At 33.9% G+C, this 20,066-nt stretch overlaps 1 protein-coding gene across 1 annotated transcript; it reads right to left on the bottom strand.

Moving 5' to 3' along the window:
• Window positions 1-487: 487 nt before the first annotated feature.
• LOC126695258 (uncharacterized) lies at window positions 488-1,302 on the bottom strand. The gene has a single exon (XM_050391933.1). It carries the CDS (start codon window positions 1,194-1,196, stop codon window positions 612-614), a length of 585 nt encoding a protein of 194 aa, XP_050247890.1. The 5' UTR covers window positions 1,197-1,302; the 3' UTR covers window positions 488-611.
• Window positions 1,303-20,066: the final 18,764 nt, after the last annotated feature.

Genomic DNA, 20,066 nt, shown 5'->3' with positions numbered 1-20,066 from the left:
TTTCTTAATTTTTTTTTTTTTTTATATTTAAACGTAACATATAAGCTCAAGAGGATTATCAAATAAAAATAGTAGTACTCTGATAAAAATGGTAGCGTCTTGGGTTTGTTGTCTCTGGTGCTTAGGTTTGTTGTTTTTGGTGGTATTGTTGCTTGGTTTTGTTGTATTCTGGGTTTGTTGTCTACAGTGCTTGGGTTTGATTTTGTGGTTTTCTGGGTTTGTTGTCTCCTGTGTCTCTCTGGTTGTTGCTTGTTTTCTGGGTTGGGTGTTGTTGCTTGTTTTCTGGGTTGGGTATTGTTGTGTTTCCTCGTGTTTTCTGGTTTGGGTATTGTATTCTCATGTGGATAATTTTCCACTTAGTTTCCTAAATAGTTTGGAAATGATGCGAACTAACAAAAATGTTAGTATTTTGGTGTTAAATTGCCAAAAAAAAAAAAATCTGAGAATCACATATATTTTGATACAAAGTCTAAAAACCCATAAAGGGGGAAAAAATTTAATTCAGCCTTATATAGCTGAACTCGCATTTTTAAGACAAATTCCGAATCATGTACAGAGAAAAAAATACGGAAAGAAAAAAACTTATCAATGTCTTGGACATGAAAAGAAAATTAAACCCTATTCCAAGCACCCCAAATCCTCTCTCCAATGAAACTCATAATCTTCCTCACAGACCCCTTCTCCATCACAAACTCATCACCATCACCGCGGCACACATCCACAGAGACAGACTGACCAAACTCATTATTCAACAACCCCTCCCCAGAATCTCTCTCCCCATCCTTTAACTCATTACAGGCTCTCTTCCTTCTCTCCTTCTTGCTCTTGGTGCTCCTTTCCTGCTTCTTAACCAATTCTTCCTCATAAGCTTCAATGATTTCATGTATGAGTTCACGGCTTGGCGAAGCATCCCATCGTGCCCAAAAGCTCATATAACACCTAAAGCAGTTGCACTCAAACATAGGTGTGTGGTCTCCAGCATCACCATCACCATTACTACTGAGGATAGTTTTTGTATGAGAAGAAAAGTTGGTACAAGTGTTGGAGCATGAGATGATGAGGTAGGCCAAGACTTCTTTGTCTTCAGCCGAGAGTGCCGCAGTGAGGGTTAGGATTGTTGCAGGAAGCAACGCCAAGTGGTCGGCGATTGATGGCGGTGATGGGTGCACTTGGCCTTTCTTGTAGAGTTTCTTCATGGTTGAGTTCTTGTGGCTGTTCAAGGTTCAAGGTTCAATGTTAATTTTGTGCTTTGGTTAAAGGTTTATGAACCGCTGGTTTAATTAAGTTGAGACTTGAAAATTAAGAGTCCTCTCTTGGAAGTGTGTGACCTTTGAAAGAGTCATCTGTTTGACTTTCTATTGCACTTCATTCGGTCAAGTCTTGTGGAATTAACGTGGAAATTGAGAATGGAGAAAAACGAGTTGCTTACGCACAGCGTGACATAGGAGACAAATTGACCTTTCTCCAATGATGGACCGTGACATATTAAATCAGAAACAAAAGGCTTAGAAGCAGCTCAAAAAAAAAAAAAAAAAAAAAAAGCAATAGAAAATAAAACGCAAAATTTGATCAATTGTCATTCTAGTCCATTCAATTTAAAAACTAGAATTTTTTTTTTGTTTTAATAAATTAATAAAATCATCTTTAAATTTTTTTTAAACTTTGTTTTAAAAGAGTTAACGGGAACTTTTAACAACAATTTATGGACAAAAGGAGTAAAATGATTGCATAATCAAAATTTATGGTTTAAAAGGACAAATTTTAAACTTAGTGGACTAAAATAACAATTAATCAAAGTTCTAAGGTCTGAAGTGTATTTCTGCCTAATTAAATATTTGTGTTTATTTGGCAATGGAATAAAAGCATAGAAAAAACTTAGGTACAATTTCATAGGTTTTGTACATTAGGTTTTTTTAATTAAATTTAAACACATGATTGCATTGATTAATGAAATTAATGAAGAACAAATAATAGTCTTTTCCAAGTACAATGAAATTCAATGCAACTGTACCTAAATAAGTTTGTTTTCTTTATTTTTTATATTGACTCCTAGATAATTTAAATTTTTTAGTTTAAATAATTAAGTGGACCATGCTATGTTTGGTTAGTGAGAAAATGTAGAAGAAAAAAATTTAAAAAGATGCAATTTGGATTTTTAATTATTATTATTATTATTATTATTATTGTTTCTTGAAAGTGAAAATAAGCTTATAGTCCATTTAGGATAGAGGAAAGCAAAGAATGGAATGGATTGAAACTAAAAATAAATAATAATAAAAAAAATTCATCCATTCCTCTAATTTGAATTTTAATAGAAATGGTTATGAGGGAATGATGGAATGCTCAATTCATTCCATTCCCTTCCAAGCATTCTTATCAAAATTGGAAGGAAAAACTCATTCCTTTAACAAAATGGAGGCGAAATGGCAATCTAATTCTTATTTTTAGAAATTTTTAGAGGGAAAAAAAATGAGAGGAGGAAGTCTTATTCCCGTATAAAGGAAATTCACCAAATTCCATTCATTCTTCTATGTTGTATCGATTTCATTCCTTAAGCAAGTTAAATGGTTTTAGCATGCTCCATTTACTGATTACATAAATACTAAGTGATAAAGTTCTAAGCTAAGCTTGCAATAGAAAGGTCGTTCGGGAGAACAAAAGTCATGAACAAAAAGATCAAAATCATCAACATTAATATTTGTTACCTTCTAAATATTAACGATTAAATGTTTAGATTCTTATTTTGTGTATGTTGGCAAACCAAGAACAAAACATGTCTAGATTAGGTATTAGACATTGCTTAAGATTTTACAAATCAAGATTCAAAAACATTCAAACTATAGAAAGGAGAGTTCAACTTATGTGAAGCTCGACCAATCGAAAATCGCAGATAAGTCAATTAGAATTTAAATCAGGCACAAGCCCGCGAAAACATTTAGGGTTTCAATCCATCACTACTAGATATAAAAGGAAAACCATAATTACATTTTCAGTGCTCTTGGATGACTTTGGAGGTGCTCTTTTGAGATCTAAAAGGTAATATACTTTCTCCTTTCAAAGTCACTACCGGATATCATTCTCATACCATTAGAACTGGTAAATCTAAAGTTGTCGCTATAAGATCAACAACTATTGATGATTTGAAACCTTTGAGTGGGATCTCAAAGTCATAAGTGTGAGAGTTTGTGTTTAACAAATCCAAGATAAAAGAGTCTATGGAGTCGGAGCTACACAAGGTGATGTTAATAAGTTCTACAAGAAGTAGCTTTAGATTTAGAGTTTAAATCTATTGTAATCTTCCATTCTATCATAGTTGGTTTATTTACCTTGAGGATAGCTAGGTTAAATCCTCCCCAGGTGTTTACCTTGAAACGATTGGTTTTATTGGTTTTCCTAGGTCATCATATTACTATATTCTTTACTTTTCCACACTAAGTAATATGTTTGCTTGTGTTTAACCTAGATCTCATAATTAACCTAAGTAACTACTTGAATAATTTACTAGGTTTAAATAATTTGTTTTTAAGAGGTCTAAACATAAACAAACAAGTGGTATCAGAGCGGGTTCACTCTAACTAGATTAACGTCCTGAGTGAGATTCTTGATCCCCGCTGTCATAGATAATTTTTAAATGTCTTACTGCTTTTAGCTGTGAAGTTTTCAGGTAAAAGTTCTGATGTAGACACTGAAATTTCTAAACCTAAGTCTAAACCTAATGTTAGAGTGCAAAAGAAATCTGTTTTTGTGCCTACGTGTCACCTTTGGGGTGTAGTTGGACACATTAGACCAAATTGTTCTTTATTGAGGAAAAAATCAAAATCTAAAACTAGACTTGCTGTTAGGAATACTAATGTTCCTAAATTTGTTTCTGTTTGTCACTTTTGTGGTGTTTCTAATCACATTTGTCCTAATTGTCATAAACTGAAATTTAAGCATTCTGTGTTTCAATCTAGGATATGTAATGATATTTCTCCTGCCATAAGTCCTGATAAATTGTTTCATATACTTTTGAAAAAATTAAGCTTGTTGGCCTGTGAAAGGAAATTGTAGGATTTCAATCTCTCCCAAAAAAATTGTATAATCCCTCAAATACACACTATCTCTCATGGATTTTCACCTACAAAGCCAAAGACTCATGCTGTATGGATGAGAAAAGACTTGCTAAGGTGAGTGTTGTTTACTTGTCCCTGATTTAATTCTTTCAATTATTTGTGGACATGTTTTCTTTCAGTTTTTGGTTGTTTTATTTTCTTAGGTTGTTTTTTTTATTAAAAAAAATCCAAAAACATTGAAAATTTTCAAAAAGACAAAATATATATATATATATATATATATATATTTTGTGCCTAGTTTTATTTTTCTTGAGGATTACATGAATTATAATCTCTCTCTCGATTTAGAACATGCTTGATATTGTGGAGAAACTTGAATAGTGTGTGTTGCATAACTGAGCGCGTAAGCTATTTTTGATTTTGTATGAGTGTGTACTAGTTTGTACATGTACTCATGGGTTAATTAAGAAATTAATATTTCTTGGTTGTATACCCTCTATAGCCTAGTTGAGCACTATCATGCATTGTTGTTACATTTTATTCATTTAGCATAATGGTTGTTTTTTTTTTTTTTTTTTTTTTGGTCATAAAAATTTTGAAAATCCAAAAAGATTTTTGTTTTTTTTTTTTGTTTTTTGGTATTGCACACCACTAAGTGTGTAATCAAGGTTTGCCTATGAAATTTACATTTAATGACTATGTACCTTGTTTAGCTTTGATGAGTTATTTTCTACACTTTGCTAGTTTTCGCTATGTAGTGCTTGCTTTTACATGATTGCAAGCGTGTTTTCTAGGAGATGTGAGAGTTATATGATGTAATTCTTTAGGTGATAGTCACTTTCAAACCAATGTGATTGATGATGTAGAAAATTTGTTTGATTACCATCTACATATCACCTTTTCTGTACATTGTACACTTACTAGTTGCACACACTACACGCAAATCTTTGCTAAATTCTGTACATATGATTGTGTGTTGACTAATCTAGTCATCTTTAATTGCATATGATCTGTTGTGTAAATACAAGTTTCTATTTTGGTTGGGAATTTGAAGAAAAATGTGTTTAGAAGTTTAAAATCTTTGTTTTTATCTTCTTGATTGGTTTTGATGTTTGCATCTGAGTGGCATCATTTTTTTAAAACTTTTCTATATAATGTGCATCAACATTGAGGCTTAGAAACTTCTTTTCAAAGTTGTTTTTCTACATAAAATTTCCAAATTTTAAAGTTTTAAAATTTTTAACTGCTTCAACTAATCAAAAATGTTCAGGTTTTAAAGCTAAAACTCTCTACCTAATTCGATTGATGTCTGATCGATGCTCAACCGATCAAAATTTCTAGAAATTTCTTTTCGATTCATTTCGACTGATCGAAACTAAAAATTTTCAGTTTTTAAAGTTCTTGCCCAATTAGTCTTTTCATGCATCATTTTTGTTAGGATTCACATGCATTGCATTGTTTTCATTATCCATCTTGCATTTTTGCAATCATATCTCTCATTATTTTTACACAAAACACGCATACACTTTGGTAAATTGGGTACTCAACTTGATTTAAAAATTGAGTGATTAATTTTTGAGTTCTGTACATTTTAGTATATGTTATTTTTCTTGATGTGTGAGCTACTAAAAATTGGGAATATTTCATAGAGATATGGTGGGTAATAAATGTGCAAATATCTTCTCTAAAACACATTGCATGCAAAATTTTTATCATTGAGATCTATATTGTATAGTCTTAACTGATTGTACATGGAATGTTTGCATGCATCTGTTTATGGGTCACATAGTGTCAGGTTTGCATATATTAAAAGAGGGAATATTTGTATTCATGTGAATCCTTAGCTAATTTTTTAGTTAGGCTTGTGACTTTTTATTTTTCGCCACCTGCTAAATTTTCTCCAAAACTTGTTTTTCTTTTCGTATTTTTATATGGGGAGAAAGCTATTTTTAAAATCTATGTTATTCATAGGAAGAGTTGTTGCTCTTCATATGGGGAGTTGCCTCTATTTTCTATAGAGCTGAATTCTTTTGTGGTTCATTGGTTCTCTATTTTCTCTTATCCTTTGTTGTGTATGCTTACTATCAACTCTTTGTTGAGTTGTCTTTGTCAATACGTGACAAAAAGAGGCAGAAATAGATGAAATTTAGGACTCTTGTTTAAAAGGTTTTAAATTTTTTTTATTTAAAAGAGATGAAATTGCTTTTGAAAGGGGGAGAAAATAAAAGTGTGTTTTTTTTTTTTTTTTCAATGTATCTAACTTAGGAGGAGAGTTAGTTTGCATGTTTGTTATTTGCTGTTATTTCATTTTTTTTCTTTCATTGGTTTGTTTTCAGTGTTTCAGGAATTTATAAATTAATTCTTTCTACAACTAATGACTATTTTAGCAACTGATAGATAGTAGATTGTGATAGAATTGTATTAGGGCAATACTTTGTAATTTAGTTAGTTCTTGAGTTGAGCAATTCATGTTTATGTGTGTTTTATCACGGATAGCCAAAGGGGGAGATTGTTAGGTTCTAAATATTTAGAATTAAATGTTTAGATTATTATTTTGTGTTTGTTGGCAAACCGAGAACAAAAACATGTCTAGATTAGGTGTTAGACATTGTTCAAGATTGTACAAACTAAGATTCAAGAACATTCAAGCTGCAGAAAGAAGAGTTCAACTTTTGTGAAGCTCAACCAATCGAAAATTAGACTCGACCGATCAAAAATTGCAGAAAAGTCAATTCTGTAGAATTTAAATCAGGCCCAAACCCACAAAAACGTTCAGGGTTTCAGTCCATCACTACTAGGTATAAAAGGAAAACCGTAACTACATTTTCAGTGCTCTTGGATGACTTTGGAGGTGCTCTTTTGAGATCTAAAAGGTATTGTGCCTTCCATTTCAAAGTCACTACCGGATATCATTCTCATACCATTAGAACCGATAGATCTAAATTTGCTGCTATAAGATCAACAATTGTTGATGATTTGAAACCTTTGAGTAGGATCTCAAAGTCACAATCGTGGGAGTTTGTGTTTAGCAAATCTAAGATATAAGAGTTCGTGGAGTCGAAGCTGCATGTGGTCGTTTTAGTAAGTTCTACAAGAGATAGCTTTAGATTTAGGGTTTAAATCTATTGTAATCTTCCATTCTATCATAGTTGATTTGTTTACCTTGAAATAATTAGGTTAAATCTTTCTCAAGTTTTTACCTTGAAATGGGTGGTTTCATTGGTTCTCCTGGGTCATTATATTACTGTCTTCTTTACTTTTCCACACTAAGTAATATGTTTGTATGTGATTAACCTAGATCTCATAATTAACCTAAGTAACTACTTGGCTAATTCATTAGGTTAAACTAATCTGGTTTTAAAGGGGTCTAAACAAACAAACAATATTGACTCTTATCTATGGGTACATACGATTCCTTATTAAGCCCTCTCTTATGGTCCATGTGGATTGAATGAGAGAGAAGAGGAGTAGAGTAGAGTAGAGTAAAATTGACTCAAAATTAGCTTATTTTCAACCAACTCTACTCTATTCCCCTCCACTCTCCTTCCCCCCTCCCTCAATCCAAACAGGCCCTTAGTGATGAAAATAATTCTAAGGCAAGAAGTAGTGGAAATGAATCAAAGAACTAAGCTGCTTAGAAGTGCAAGAAAGATTTACAACTCTTTAAGACTCAAGAGAGTAGTCTTTTGGAACTAAGACTGAGGCTAACTCTATATTAACATCTAAAATTGAGTAAAATTGTACATTTCTCAAGACTATTTATACATGCACGCCATGGTCGAATTCTAATACATGCACGCCATGGTCAAATTCTAACTCCTAAGAGCACTCACAATAAGGTTGCTAAAATGACTAAATAGTCATTTTAGCAACCAAAACACCAAAATCACACACTACAGCAAAGAAACTAAAGCTAAAAAAGTTTGAGTGATTGCTAAGGTGGGCTGCTATCTCTAGCAGCTCACTATAGTTGGATGGTATAACAAAATCTAATTTTTTTTATTCCCCACACGCTCACAAAGCACTTCACATGCTTAGGTTTGTTTTCTCTCTTTTCTTTTTCTTTTTCCTCTACCTCTCTCCTCCCAGCTTCGACCTCGGCCCATGTGAAATCGGATTGTGGACATCAACGTTGAGGTGGCATCGGCGTGCAGATCGAATTCATGGGTCTAGGTTGCCGATTTTGTGATTTGTGAGGTGTCGCCGTGCTCGGATTCATGGGTTTGGGTTGGCCATGCTTTGATGGCTTGATTATGGCTTGATTATGGTTTGGTGCTAGTGGATTTTGGTTGTGTTTGTATCGGTGGTGCCGGTTTTAATGCTGGATTTTGTCTCAGTGGTGTTTTTCAACGGCATTGGGTTGCTGGGTTTTGTCTCGGTAGGTTTCGGAGGTTTGGGTTTTTTTGCTGGGTTTTGCTAGGTTTTTTGTGGTGGGTTGTTGATAACATGGTTGTTGTTGTGGTTGCAATGGTGGACTCGTTTTGGGTTTTTTTTGTTCTAATGTGGTTTGTGCTACGTGGTGGTGGTGGTGGAAAGGCTGTGGCTGGTTGCTGTGAATTTTTGTGGAGGAAGTTTTAATTTATTTTAATAAGTTGTTTATATTATTTTAATAAGATGACTGTCAAAATAGTCTTTGTTGTTGGGTGTGTGTTGTTAAAATAGATAAAGTTGCTTTTTAAGTTGCTAAAAGATATATTTTATAGCTTCTTTACTGTGAATGCTCTAAGGGCTGCAGCTATTTAACACATGGCCTAATGCCAACTGTACTAAATGTAATTGATTTACTAACAGTCTTCTGACGGTTTCAATTGCTGTTACAACCTACTAACAGATTCTGTGACAAAAAATTAAGCCTTAATTAGCCCATTCTAGCTATTACAAAAGGAACTGATTAAGTGTTACTAATTAATGGAATTACAACACAAATCACTACTACAACTGCTTGCTAAATGCTAACTAGTTGTTGATACATTAATTAAGCTGCACTTGCTGCTGCAAAAAAGCTATTGTTCTTGCTTGCCTCAAGAGTTGCAACCACATTAATTTGATCTTCATACTAACTAAAGTATTATAAGTTGCTAAATCACTTAGCCAACCTGCTCTCTCTCCCTCCCTCCCTCCTTTCATCCAAAATTACACCCAATTGTCCCTCTGAATGATCAGAATAAGGTAAAGCTTGAAGATAAGTTTTGTACTCTATTAATTTCTCAATCTCTAGTCAGGTGGGCATGGGATTACTGATACGATGTTCCTTAATATTACTTGATTCGTTTCCACGTTAGACACAAGTTGTCATTGGACACAACAAAATTATTGTCATGTTTTGTTAGCTTGTTATTGCTTGTTAAAAGTAACTAAAAATAGAAAGAAAGAAAAAAAAAAAGTAAGAAGTATGTTAACGTGTGACTTGGCAAAACATACCGTTGAATTTCACATATGTAGTTGTCTTATGTAGTGTTGGCAAAATCAATTTGCCCACCCAAACCTATCAACTTAAATAAGACTCAAACCCATCCAATTATTAATCGAGTTAAATGGGTATTAAGTATTAACCCAATTAAACTCAATTAACATTGATCTTTATTGGGTTTTAACTAGATACTCAATTAGACCCAACTATGATCCAAGTACCATTTCTACAAATCATTCAACTCTAAAACACCCCAAAACCACTAAAAATTACCAAAATACCCCATAAACCCAAAATGACTGAAATATCGCCTAAAACTAAAAAAAGACCAAAATACCCCTAAAACCTAAAAAAGAACCAAAATATCCCCCTTAAACCTAAAAAAAAATGACCGAAATACCTACAAAACCTGAAAATTGACCAAAATACCCCTAAACCTAAAAAATTACCAAAATACCCTTGAAACCTAAAAAATGACTGAAATACCCCTAAAACCTAAAAATTGACCAAAATACCTCTAAATCTAAAAAATGACCAAAATACCCCTCGAAACTTAAATATTAACCAAACCCCCTAAACCTAAAAATTACCAAAATACCACCAAAACCTAAAAATGACCGAAATACTCCCAAAACCTAAAAATTAACCAAAAAACCCGTAAACCTAAAAAAATGACCAAATACCCCCAAAACTTAAAAAATTACCAAAATACCCCTTAAACCTAAAAAATAATTGAAATACCCCCAAAACCTAAAAATTACCTAAATATCCCCTAAACCTAAAAAATGGTCGAAATACCCTCGAAACCTAAAAAAATTGACCAAAATACCCCATAAACCCAAAAAATGACCAAAATACCCTCAAAACCTTAAAATTACCAAAATACCCCCCTAAACCTAAGAAATGACTGAAATACCCCCTAAACCTAAAAATTGACCAAATTACCCCCTGTTGAAGACTCTTTTTTTGCCTTACATGGCACTACTTCATTGGCAACCCATGCCACATAAACATATTATTGATTTTTTGGTTAAATCTCTTTAAAGCCCAAAATAAGCTTATATCTCATGGATTGGGCTCACATGGCCCACAAGATCCTTACTTTAAGAGGCGGATTCATGGTCCACATTTCCTCTTCATCAATTGGGATCATAACCCCAAAACATCATCAACATCAACATATGGATCGGGCTCATGCAATGAATCAAAGCTCACGGCCCATATTACCTCTCTTACACTCATGACAAGCGGCTTCTTCAACAAAAGCCCATATTTACGAAAAATGACAACAAAACCCAAGGTACGTCATCTCATCTTCGGCTTATGATCCAAGCTCATAAGTCTCTTTGGGGAAATTTTGGGAGCCGTAGTTTGGAGGGCCAAGAGGTATGTTCAGTAAAACTCCAGCGGTTTAAAGTTGATAAAAGAAACATGTTGTTTGGCGTGTCTTCTCTAACTCCCTGAACTCTGCCGAGTCCGTGTGTAACGGGTAACATATGGTAAGCATCTCTTATCACATTACAATGATAAAATTCCACATTGCTCTTTTCCTAAAACTTAATATTCATCATATGGCAAATACTCAATATCTCTAGCCATCTAAATGCTGAGAAAATAAGTATTCATTCAACCTCCAGCTGTTCCTATACAAATTTAGAAACTTCATTATATTATTCTACATAAACTACATTACTACTTTCAACTAAAATCCAACTCAGACACATGGCCTAATCTGATTGGCTATCTTTAATCTCCAAATATATAGAATATTCATGATATCTGTAATATCCAGCTACTGTCTACCACAATCAGACCAAATATTTCTCTACTAGTTGCTAGAGTAGAGCATTAAATGCTTTTCTTGCTTACCAAGATTAAGTCACAACACAATGAGACCTTGACTAAATCTCTAAAGCTTCATTAACTTTCAACCAACCATTCTATTACTGACAAAAAATGTGTTGTAATAGAACCTTGGACCAAAAATACAAACACCCAAAAAAGGAAACATTTCCAGCAAAACACCAGCAGTATATTCAGCACTTGACACCTGGCTGAAACTAATATCACCATCCATTTAATATTGAAATCCCAGCAGCCTGACATCTGACCTCATCTGCTTCTGCCCCAAGCAACAGCTATCTTATGACAGCTGTGACAGTTGTCTTATGATAGTTATGATAACTTTTCCTAACAGCTGGAACAACTTTTTTAGAACAGATGTATTAGCTAACCCAGCAACCTTGAAATTACTGATTTTACACATTTGGCTAAAAACCAAAACCAACTAAAGAAATTATCTTTTTCTTGATAAAATACTTTCCTTTTTTGCTGCACTTTCCACCAACAACTCTTACCCAAAACAATAAGAATACCTTAAAGCTAAACATACCATTTTTGGCCAAATCTTAGGATGGATTCTTTGAAGATTTTTTTCTGATTGGGACAGATTTTTGTTGATATTATTTGCTAGAAACCCCCTTAAACTCAGCTACAAATGGAACCTCTCATCAACATACTAAAGGACACCAATAGAGAAGAACAACTTTCTCATAAACTTCTCTCTCCCTCTAATTATCTTCTTAAGTTCTTAATGAAGTTCTGAGCTTCTGAGTTTTTAGTTTCCAAATTAGGAACTAAACTCTTCAGCCCTTAGCTCATAACTACCCTTCATAAGTCCTCATCCATCCTCCAATAGAAAATCCCAGCAGCATTGCTAAACACGCTACAACACCATTACTCTCTTATACTCATTCTTTCACTCTCCATATTCAAAAAATACATTTATGTTGCTGCCCATATCTCTAAATATCTCTTTCTCCATTTCTCTCACACAATCCTATACACACTTACTATACCATTACATATAACACACCACAACTCTTCTAAGCTCCACTCTCATACTCTCTCACTCTGAAATTCTATTGTTTTGTTGCCCATAAACACATCTCAATACACTTCTCCACCTCTCTTATAAAAGCCCTTCTCATGGAAGTCATAAACTTCCAATACTAAAACCCTTCTCCTAGAAGGCATAAAGGCCTCATATCAAAGCCCTTCTCATGGAAGGTATAAATCTATCTTACATAAATCCCTTCTCTTAGAAGGCACAAATACTCCATACAAAAGTCCTTCTCATGGAAGGCAACACTATGCATAACTTCACAACCACTAAAAGAGCATTGTCAAGGGGAAAACTCATTTAAGTGCATGATAAGAGAGGCAAGCTTAATCAACCTCTACACACAGCTAGACATACTCTTTCTCCCTCCAGTTGCACCCATTTTTCTCTTTCAATCTTGAAGTTACTATGGTAGATTGCCTCTCCACCGCTGGAGTCATTCTGCTGGAATGCTGTCAACTCACTGATACTATACAACTAGAGCTACAAACCATACATAGATAAGTGACTCTGCTTCCATATTTTTAAATTAACATCATTGAGTACATGATTACTTTATTTTTAAATACATATTACTTTATTTCAACTACTATTACAACTATTAATCAAGACTATTATATCAAACACATATAACATATTTATTCAACTATTATCATGATTCTTAGACTTTAGTTTTAATGGTTTTGTAGGCTTAAAAATACACCAGTAGCCATTGGACCACGTGGCCCAATGTTGAGTTCCGGATGCAACTTCTTGAACACAACCCGGGCCTAGCAAGGTCACTAATCCAACGGATGACACGTGGCCAAGCTCCAAAAAAAGGCCCCCAAACACCCCCCAAAACCTAAAAATTAACATTTTTGTCATTTTTGGTCATTTTTTAGGTTTCGGGGGTATTTTGGTCATTTTATAGGTTTATTGATGAAAGAAATTTTTTGATCCAAAAGAAAGTAAAAGAAAGTACAAAGAAGCATCCAACGGCAAATCACAGCCACAATGTGAATAAATCTGGCTACCAAATGGAAGCATATATTGTTACTCATAATGACACGTGAGGCTTAGTTGCCTCAAATAGAAGGGTCCTAGGCCGAATGAAGCTAGTACAATACTCACGGCTATATCCAGAAGATAACACATCTAATGGAAGTAGAATTCTTGTTCAGTGGTATAGCTGAACCATTTAAGGAACCTCCAACAGTACTTGACGTACCTTCTCCATCTAATGAAAAATACATTGACATCTTTGCTTAGGAGTAAAACATGGTGCTCAGTTTAGATCCTAACTTGGTGATACATGCTCTCAATGTCAAGCCATAGAGAGATTTATCATGATTCATGGACTTTCCACTGCTATACTCATGTCATCATGCTGCTAGATTGCCATCAGTTCACTGATATACGGCTGGAGCCATGAACTTTCAAGATAAGTCATCACATCACTATCTTTAAATTTATATTGAATATATGTTACTCTACTATGCTTACATCACTCAATACAAATTACTTTAGTATTATATCACATACATCATTCAATCAAAACTATCACGTTAAATATATATTACTTTATCTCAATCTTTATTACGACCATTAATCAAAATTATAATACAAAACATATTATTTAATTCAATTATCATCATGATTCTTAGACATTGGGTTTTTTCTATTTTGTAGGCATAAAACCGACGAGAATTTTCCATCCCAATATAGAAGCTCGAATAATCCAAGAAATGCAATAACTCCTTGCCGCTAGAATCATCAGTCTTGTTCCAATCAATAAAAGAAAATTTTTCTAAATCGTCCGCTGAACCAAGTAGATTGGAGGTCATCAAAGAAGCTTTATTTTCAGCATTAAAGTTGTGGCAGCCCTACACAGATTAAGGCAATGGTAACCCCATGCACCCTAAAGCCATGGTGACCCCATGCATCATTTTACTAGGATCATCAAATTCACATGTACGATATCATTGGAATCTTTGGAATCTTGAGCATAATCAAGGATGTCAACTACCTCACACTTGGGGGCTTTGATCTAAAAGGCCCAATCAATCTGGCATCCCAGCACCCAGAGACCTTTATCTTGTGAGGAGGTTTTTGATAGTGACTATTATTGTCTAGCCATGGCGGAAGGCAAAAATCTCCTAGAACCTATCAATGGCAAATGGTCGGAGCTATATCATACTTAACTCAATCATCATATTTCCAATAAACTACCTCGAAAATAACTAGTAAGCATTATCGTTTGCCTTAAACCAACTATGAGTATTTCAAGATATTTTTTCTCACATCGATATTTATATTTCGATCTTACTTGCAATGATGACCTTTTACAACTTGATATCTCCAACATAAACTATCATGATTCCAACAAGTTATTTCCACAAAATAAAATATATAACTTCCATTACCATATTTTGGCCTAAGTGCATCAATTTTTCAATGATCAAAACATATTTCAAATTTATAAATATTCAAATTTGATAATAGCCTCTATGGCTGGATCTCTCCAAAATAAAATGGTCATGTGTTTAGCAAGTGATTTTAAAAATAGATATCGCCTCTATGACCATAATTTGATTTTTGAGTCTAAGAATAGTAATTTTCTAACAATAAAAATATCTTGACAAAAGAAATTTATGGCTAAATAAAACACAGCCTACACGACTGAACCAATTTCAAGTCATTTCATAAAACAGAACACATGTGACTAGACCAATTTTTCAAAACATATCAATACAACAATTATGGTTGTATAAGCTTACATTACATTACATCATAATATATCACCAAAGCAATTTTTTGAAAAATACACACAAGAAAATATAAATATCTACTCCAACAAAGCCATTGCCAAAGGTCTCCACTAGAGAAGAAGCACCACTAGAAGACAAAACAACATGATTTCATCCCTTTGATCAAATGATAAAGTTCAACCATCATTGATGCAATATTCTCCTCAAATTAGCTATCTTCATCATCACAAATAGTAAATGATTCAGTGGCACAATAAATATGACTACAGTTGGAGCAATAGTCCTCTCATAGCAACACCAAACTTGCCTCCAACCATGAAGCCAGAATGTTTCTTTACAATGCCTTCAAGCACCCTTGAAGATTAATAATTTTTAAGAGCAACATTAGGAAATTTTCCAAGCGTTTTTGTAAAGTAAGAGACCATAGTCAACTATCCAACAACAAAAGAGCAGATGAACAATATCAAGCCGTAATTCCCTCTAGTAGTATGAGCAACTTTAGATCATGCTTGGAGATTTTTTAATCTAAGGAACATCATGAAGATATGGCAAAATCACAGCTGGAGCTCTTCAGAAACAATCTCTCCAGCAGCAACAGCATCAGCAAAGCTTTTGTCAATTGTCATTATATCTTCAGCAACAAAACCTGAAGTGAAAATACATCAGCTGTAAATATACATGACGAGAAAGTGGAAAGGGGCATAAAATTACCGAAGTCTGTATCCGTATCCTCAAATCCATCATCATACTTCCTCAGCTATGTCTTGTTATTATCACCAAGCTGCTGGAACCATAAGGGTAGAAAAATGCAAGGCCATGAATGAAGACAAGGAATAGAAGAAAAAGGAAAGAAAGGATGTAAGAAGATAATGAGTTCTTGAAGAAATCTCTTCCATAGGTTCATAAATCTTCATCCTACCGGCAATGGTCTTCCCTTAAATTGCTTCATCATGGACCTATGGAACCAATAGTTGGATTAACAAAAGTATCAATTTGATCTAAATAACCATCATCGGAGGATCTAGATTTATCACGGCTGGAATTCTTACTAGATTAGACTTGGGGGTTTCCACCAAAGTGTTATCCTCTTAATCCACTCAACTGGATATCTCCTACATGAACCAAACAACTATTAAATTCAACATCTCTAGATTCCAACGGTGTATTAGATTATGGAATACAATCTTATAGCGGAACAATATCACATCACCAATGATATTGGCTTTATGAAGGGGTCAATAAAACACTTTATTATCAATCTTTCAGCTTATTCAATTAGGCCAATCACTAATGGGCCTACAAAGACCCATAAATCGAATGGGGGCTGACAAAAGTTCTTACCGTTGCATACAAAACATCAGTAGCGGCTAGAGTCCATGCAATTTTGTGACTAGAATATGTCTTCATAGCACCCACTTCAGAGGTGCACTAATTGGATTGTCCTTCTCAATTACTATTGAAGCAATGGAACTAACAGCATCATAAATCATGCGATGGCAAAAAAAGGCTTATATCACCTAGCCATCGGCTTCAATTCCACCAACAACTAAATTCTATTTATGAACTACAAATGCAAAAGAAAAAACTCAATCAAGAGGAGTTGAATCAGAAAAGGAGGATGGAAGAAGTTTGGAATGAGATAAAAGGGTTCTCTTAGTCTTAGAAAAGAGGAAGAAGCTCTCTCTTTCAAGCTCACCATCTCTCTCTCTCTCTCTCGACCATGCAACACAAGCTTACGGACTCATTCAAACTCATATGTGTGACCAAAGGCAAGCTGATCATACATACTCAGGGGGCTAAAGGTTGAGGTACAATTTTTTCACTCATGCCACATGCCTTAATCCTATTTAATCACTTTTACTTATTCACCAAAAAAAAAAAAAACCCAGAATATCACCCATATATTATTTTGGGCCTCCATGAATATTTCTCATCCCGTTGGCCGACAAATATTGCATATCTCATTATCTATAATAGATCACTATTTTTCAAAAAAAAAAAAAAAAACACTCGCACGTGTGATCTTAACATTTTTCTTTTCAAAAAATATAGTATTACTAATAATTTGATCACACGTGACTTGAGGGGCTGAATGCTAGGGTGCAATTTTTTTACACCTAATATTATTTAAGTATCACCTATATTTTTTCAAATACCACAAATAAGTTATTGGGCTCTCCCAAATATTTCTTGCCCTATTATTATGTTAATCACAAATATTTCATATCTCATTATCTAAATTGGGTCATGATATAAACTATCACAAAAAGCCCAAAAACCTCATATTTTATCTAATTTTATTATCATCATTTAACTAAACCCAAAACCGGCCCTATGAGCCCAATACACACACCTCATTCTATTTAAAGCCCAAGATACTTATGCTTGGCAATATTTGAAGAACCCATGATTCAAGTCCATAGCAAAACAATTTTATCAATGGAATTTAAATCCATGATCAAAGCCCATGATTTAAATCCATGGCAACTTATTTATCAAAAGAACAGTTCTTACTGGCAATATCAAAAAAGCCCAATTTTCATTGGCAACATTAAAAGCCCAGTTCTTGCTGGCAATATATATTAAAAAAAAAATCAATTTTCATTGGAAACATCAAAAGCCCAGTTCCCGCTAGCAACATCAAAAAGCCCAATTCTTATTAGCAACATCAAAAGCCCAAGCTAATTACTTGGCATTATCAAAAACCCAAGCTAACTACTTGGCACTGTTTTATAAAAAGTCTAAGCTAACTATTTAATACTATTTTATCAAAAATCCAAGGTTATTAATACTTGGCAAAATACTATATCATAAGTGTTTTACTTAAAAGTCCAATGATGAATAATACTTTAAGCTCTTGAATCTATTACTATAATATTACAAGCCCATGAAATCTATCGCAATTATCTATTTTCAAAACCCATGGCAATCATCTTATAAAAGCCCATGGAAAATTATGATTATTTATTTCATATCATATTATAAACTCATAGTCATTATTTATTTTATATCACAATATTCATAATATTTATTTCCAAAACTCATGATAATTATTTATCCTACATGCCCATTATGATTATCTATAGAAAAACTCATGAGAATATCACATTATTCCATTATAGTGGTTGTTACCATATTTTATTTGAAACCAATGGATATTGCCTCTATTTAAAACCCATGGTAAATATTATTCTCAAGAAAATATTGGATGTCATTATTTTAAAAGCCCCAAAGAAAATATCATTTACAAAGTAATCCATGGCAAAAATTATGAGAAACTTTACAAGTTGTTATTTAAAGCCCATGGAAATTAATACCCAAAACCTATCATAAATATTTATTAAAGCTTATGGATTCATTTTATTTCTACTAACAACTAAAGCCCATGTGGAATAGAAATCCATGGCAATATATGGTAGTTTTGTCCATTTTGTAGGGCTCACAATGAGAAAGCAAAAAGGTAGGCCCAAGTGGAGAGAACCACCAAGTCAAAGGCCCAACAAAATACTCAACCTTTATGGCCAAGCCCAACATGAAATCTCAGCCAAAATAGCTCATGTGTGCAAACTGACCCCACTGAAGAATTCTATAAAGGCTAATAGGCAATAAATATCCTTCTTCCCCAAGTTTTGGTCACAACTCAAGGAAGCCATAACTAAGACCTCCAAGCTCATGAAATCCTGAACCAAATAGTTTATTTTATTACTAAAAATATATGTAATTGGTTCAGGAATCAAGCCCATGAATCCTATAAGGGAAAATTTGGGAACATGTGGTTTGGAGGCCATAAAGGGATCTCCAACGGAACCCTCTGAAGTGGACTTAAACTTTGACACCTAGCTTGGGATGTTGAATCCTACTTCCTAGGGTCCAAATCTCAGTTGCAGCACTAGAATTCCTCCTTAATACCTACCTTAATTCCATTGGCTAAACACAATCTCAAAATTCTTAGCATTTAATGCAAGATTATGCTAATTTTTACCCATATGCGACATTGCCCAAAGAAAGCAAAACAGCCCCAAAAGAAAATCTCTCATTTTAGGCCAAATTCTAGGATAATTAAGTCTGTTGTCCTGCCCCTAATCAGTCCTATGTTTTTGGACTTTTGCTAATCAATCCCCTAAGTTTCGATATAAAAGGGAACTACCATCAACTTATGGAGGACAACAAATCTTATCATAAAATTCCTCGCCCATCATGCTATTTTCAGCCTATTAGTCAGTCCCTTAGTTCAGAAACTAGCCGTTAGTCCATAAATGCTCATATGCACTTATCCATAAATATCACATTCCATCTTCTCAAAAAATACCAGAACCTTAAAATCGACACCAAACCCCTCTAAAATTTCTGATTTTCTTGTCACTTTGCTTGTGGTTCAACTCTCCCCAAACTCATAAATCATCCCCCTTAGCCCACACTCACTTAGCCTCAAACATTCCCTTTCTTTTTCTGCATATTCACAGCCCATAAATGTTTCCTAATCAGTCACAAACAATTCTTTACCCACAAAAGCCTTAGCCTCAACATTAACTCCATCACACCACCACAAACTTAAATACCCACTCACTCAAAAATAGCCTACACTGCACCATTCATACCCCACATATAGATATTCCAAAAATCTTAGTTCAATATGTGCTACACTAAATTGAAATCTCTCTCTCCCTTCATTCCATCCTATTTTTCCCTCTTTTTCTTGTAATTATGAAGCCTTTAATCCTTGTTTATTGTTATTATGATGAAAGCCATAATGTTTTGGATCCTATGGAAGTTTTCCCTCATGATAACTTGATAATAATAAAGAAACTATATGATTTTTATCATGTAAACACATTTATTGACTAATTAGACGTTACCACTGGAGGTCTGTCATATTCATTGTTGGACCCTTTTTCCTCATGTACTTGTTATAATGGGACAACTTCTATATTAACCAACTATGGAGGAAAAGC

This window comes from Quercus robur, chromosome 8, assembly GCF_932294415.1.
Source record: "Quercus robur chromosome 8, dhQueRobu3.1, whole genome shotgun sequence".
Taxonomy (NCBI): Eukaryota; Viridiplantae; Streptophyta; class Magnoliopsida; order Fagales; family Fagaceae; genus Quercus; species Quercus robur.
The sequence above is the reverse complement of the archived record's forward strand: the minus strand, read 5'-3'. Positions and strand labels throughout refer to the sequence as shown.

What these genes read in the sequence shown, in the direction of transcription:
- LOC126695258 (XM_050391933.1), bottom strand. Translation starts at nt 1,196, where the DNA reads ATGAAGAAACTCTACAAGAAAGGCCAAGTGCACCCATCACCGCCATCA.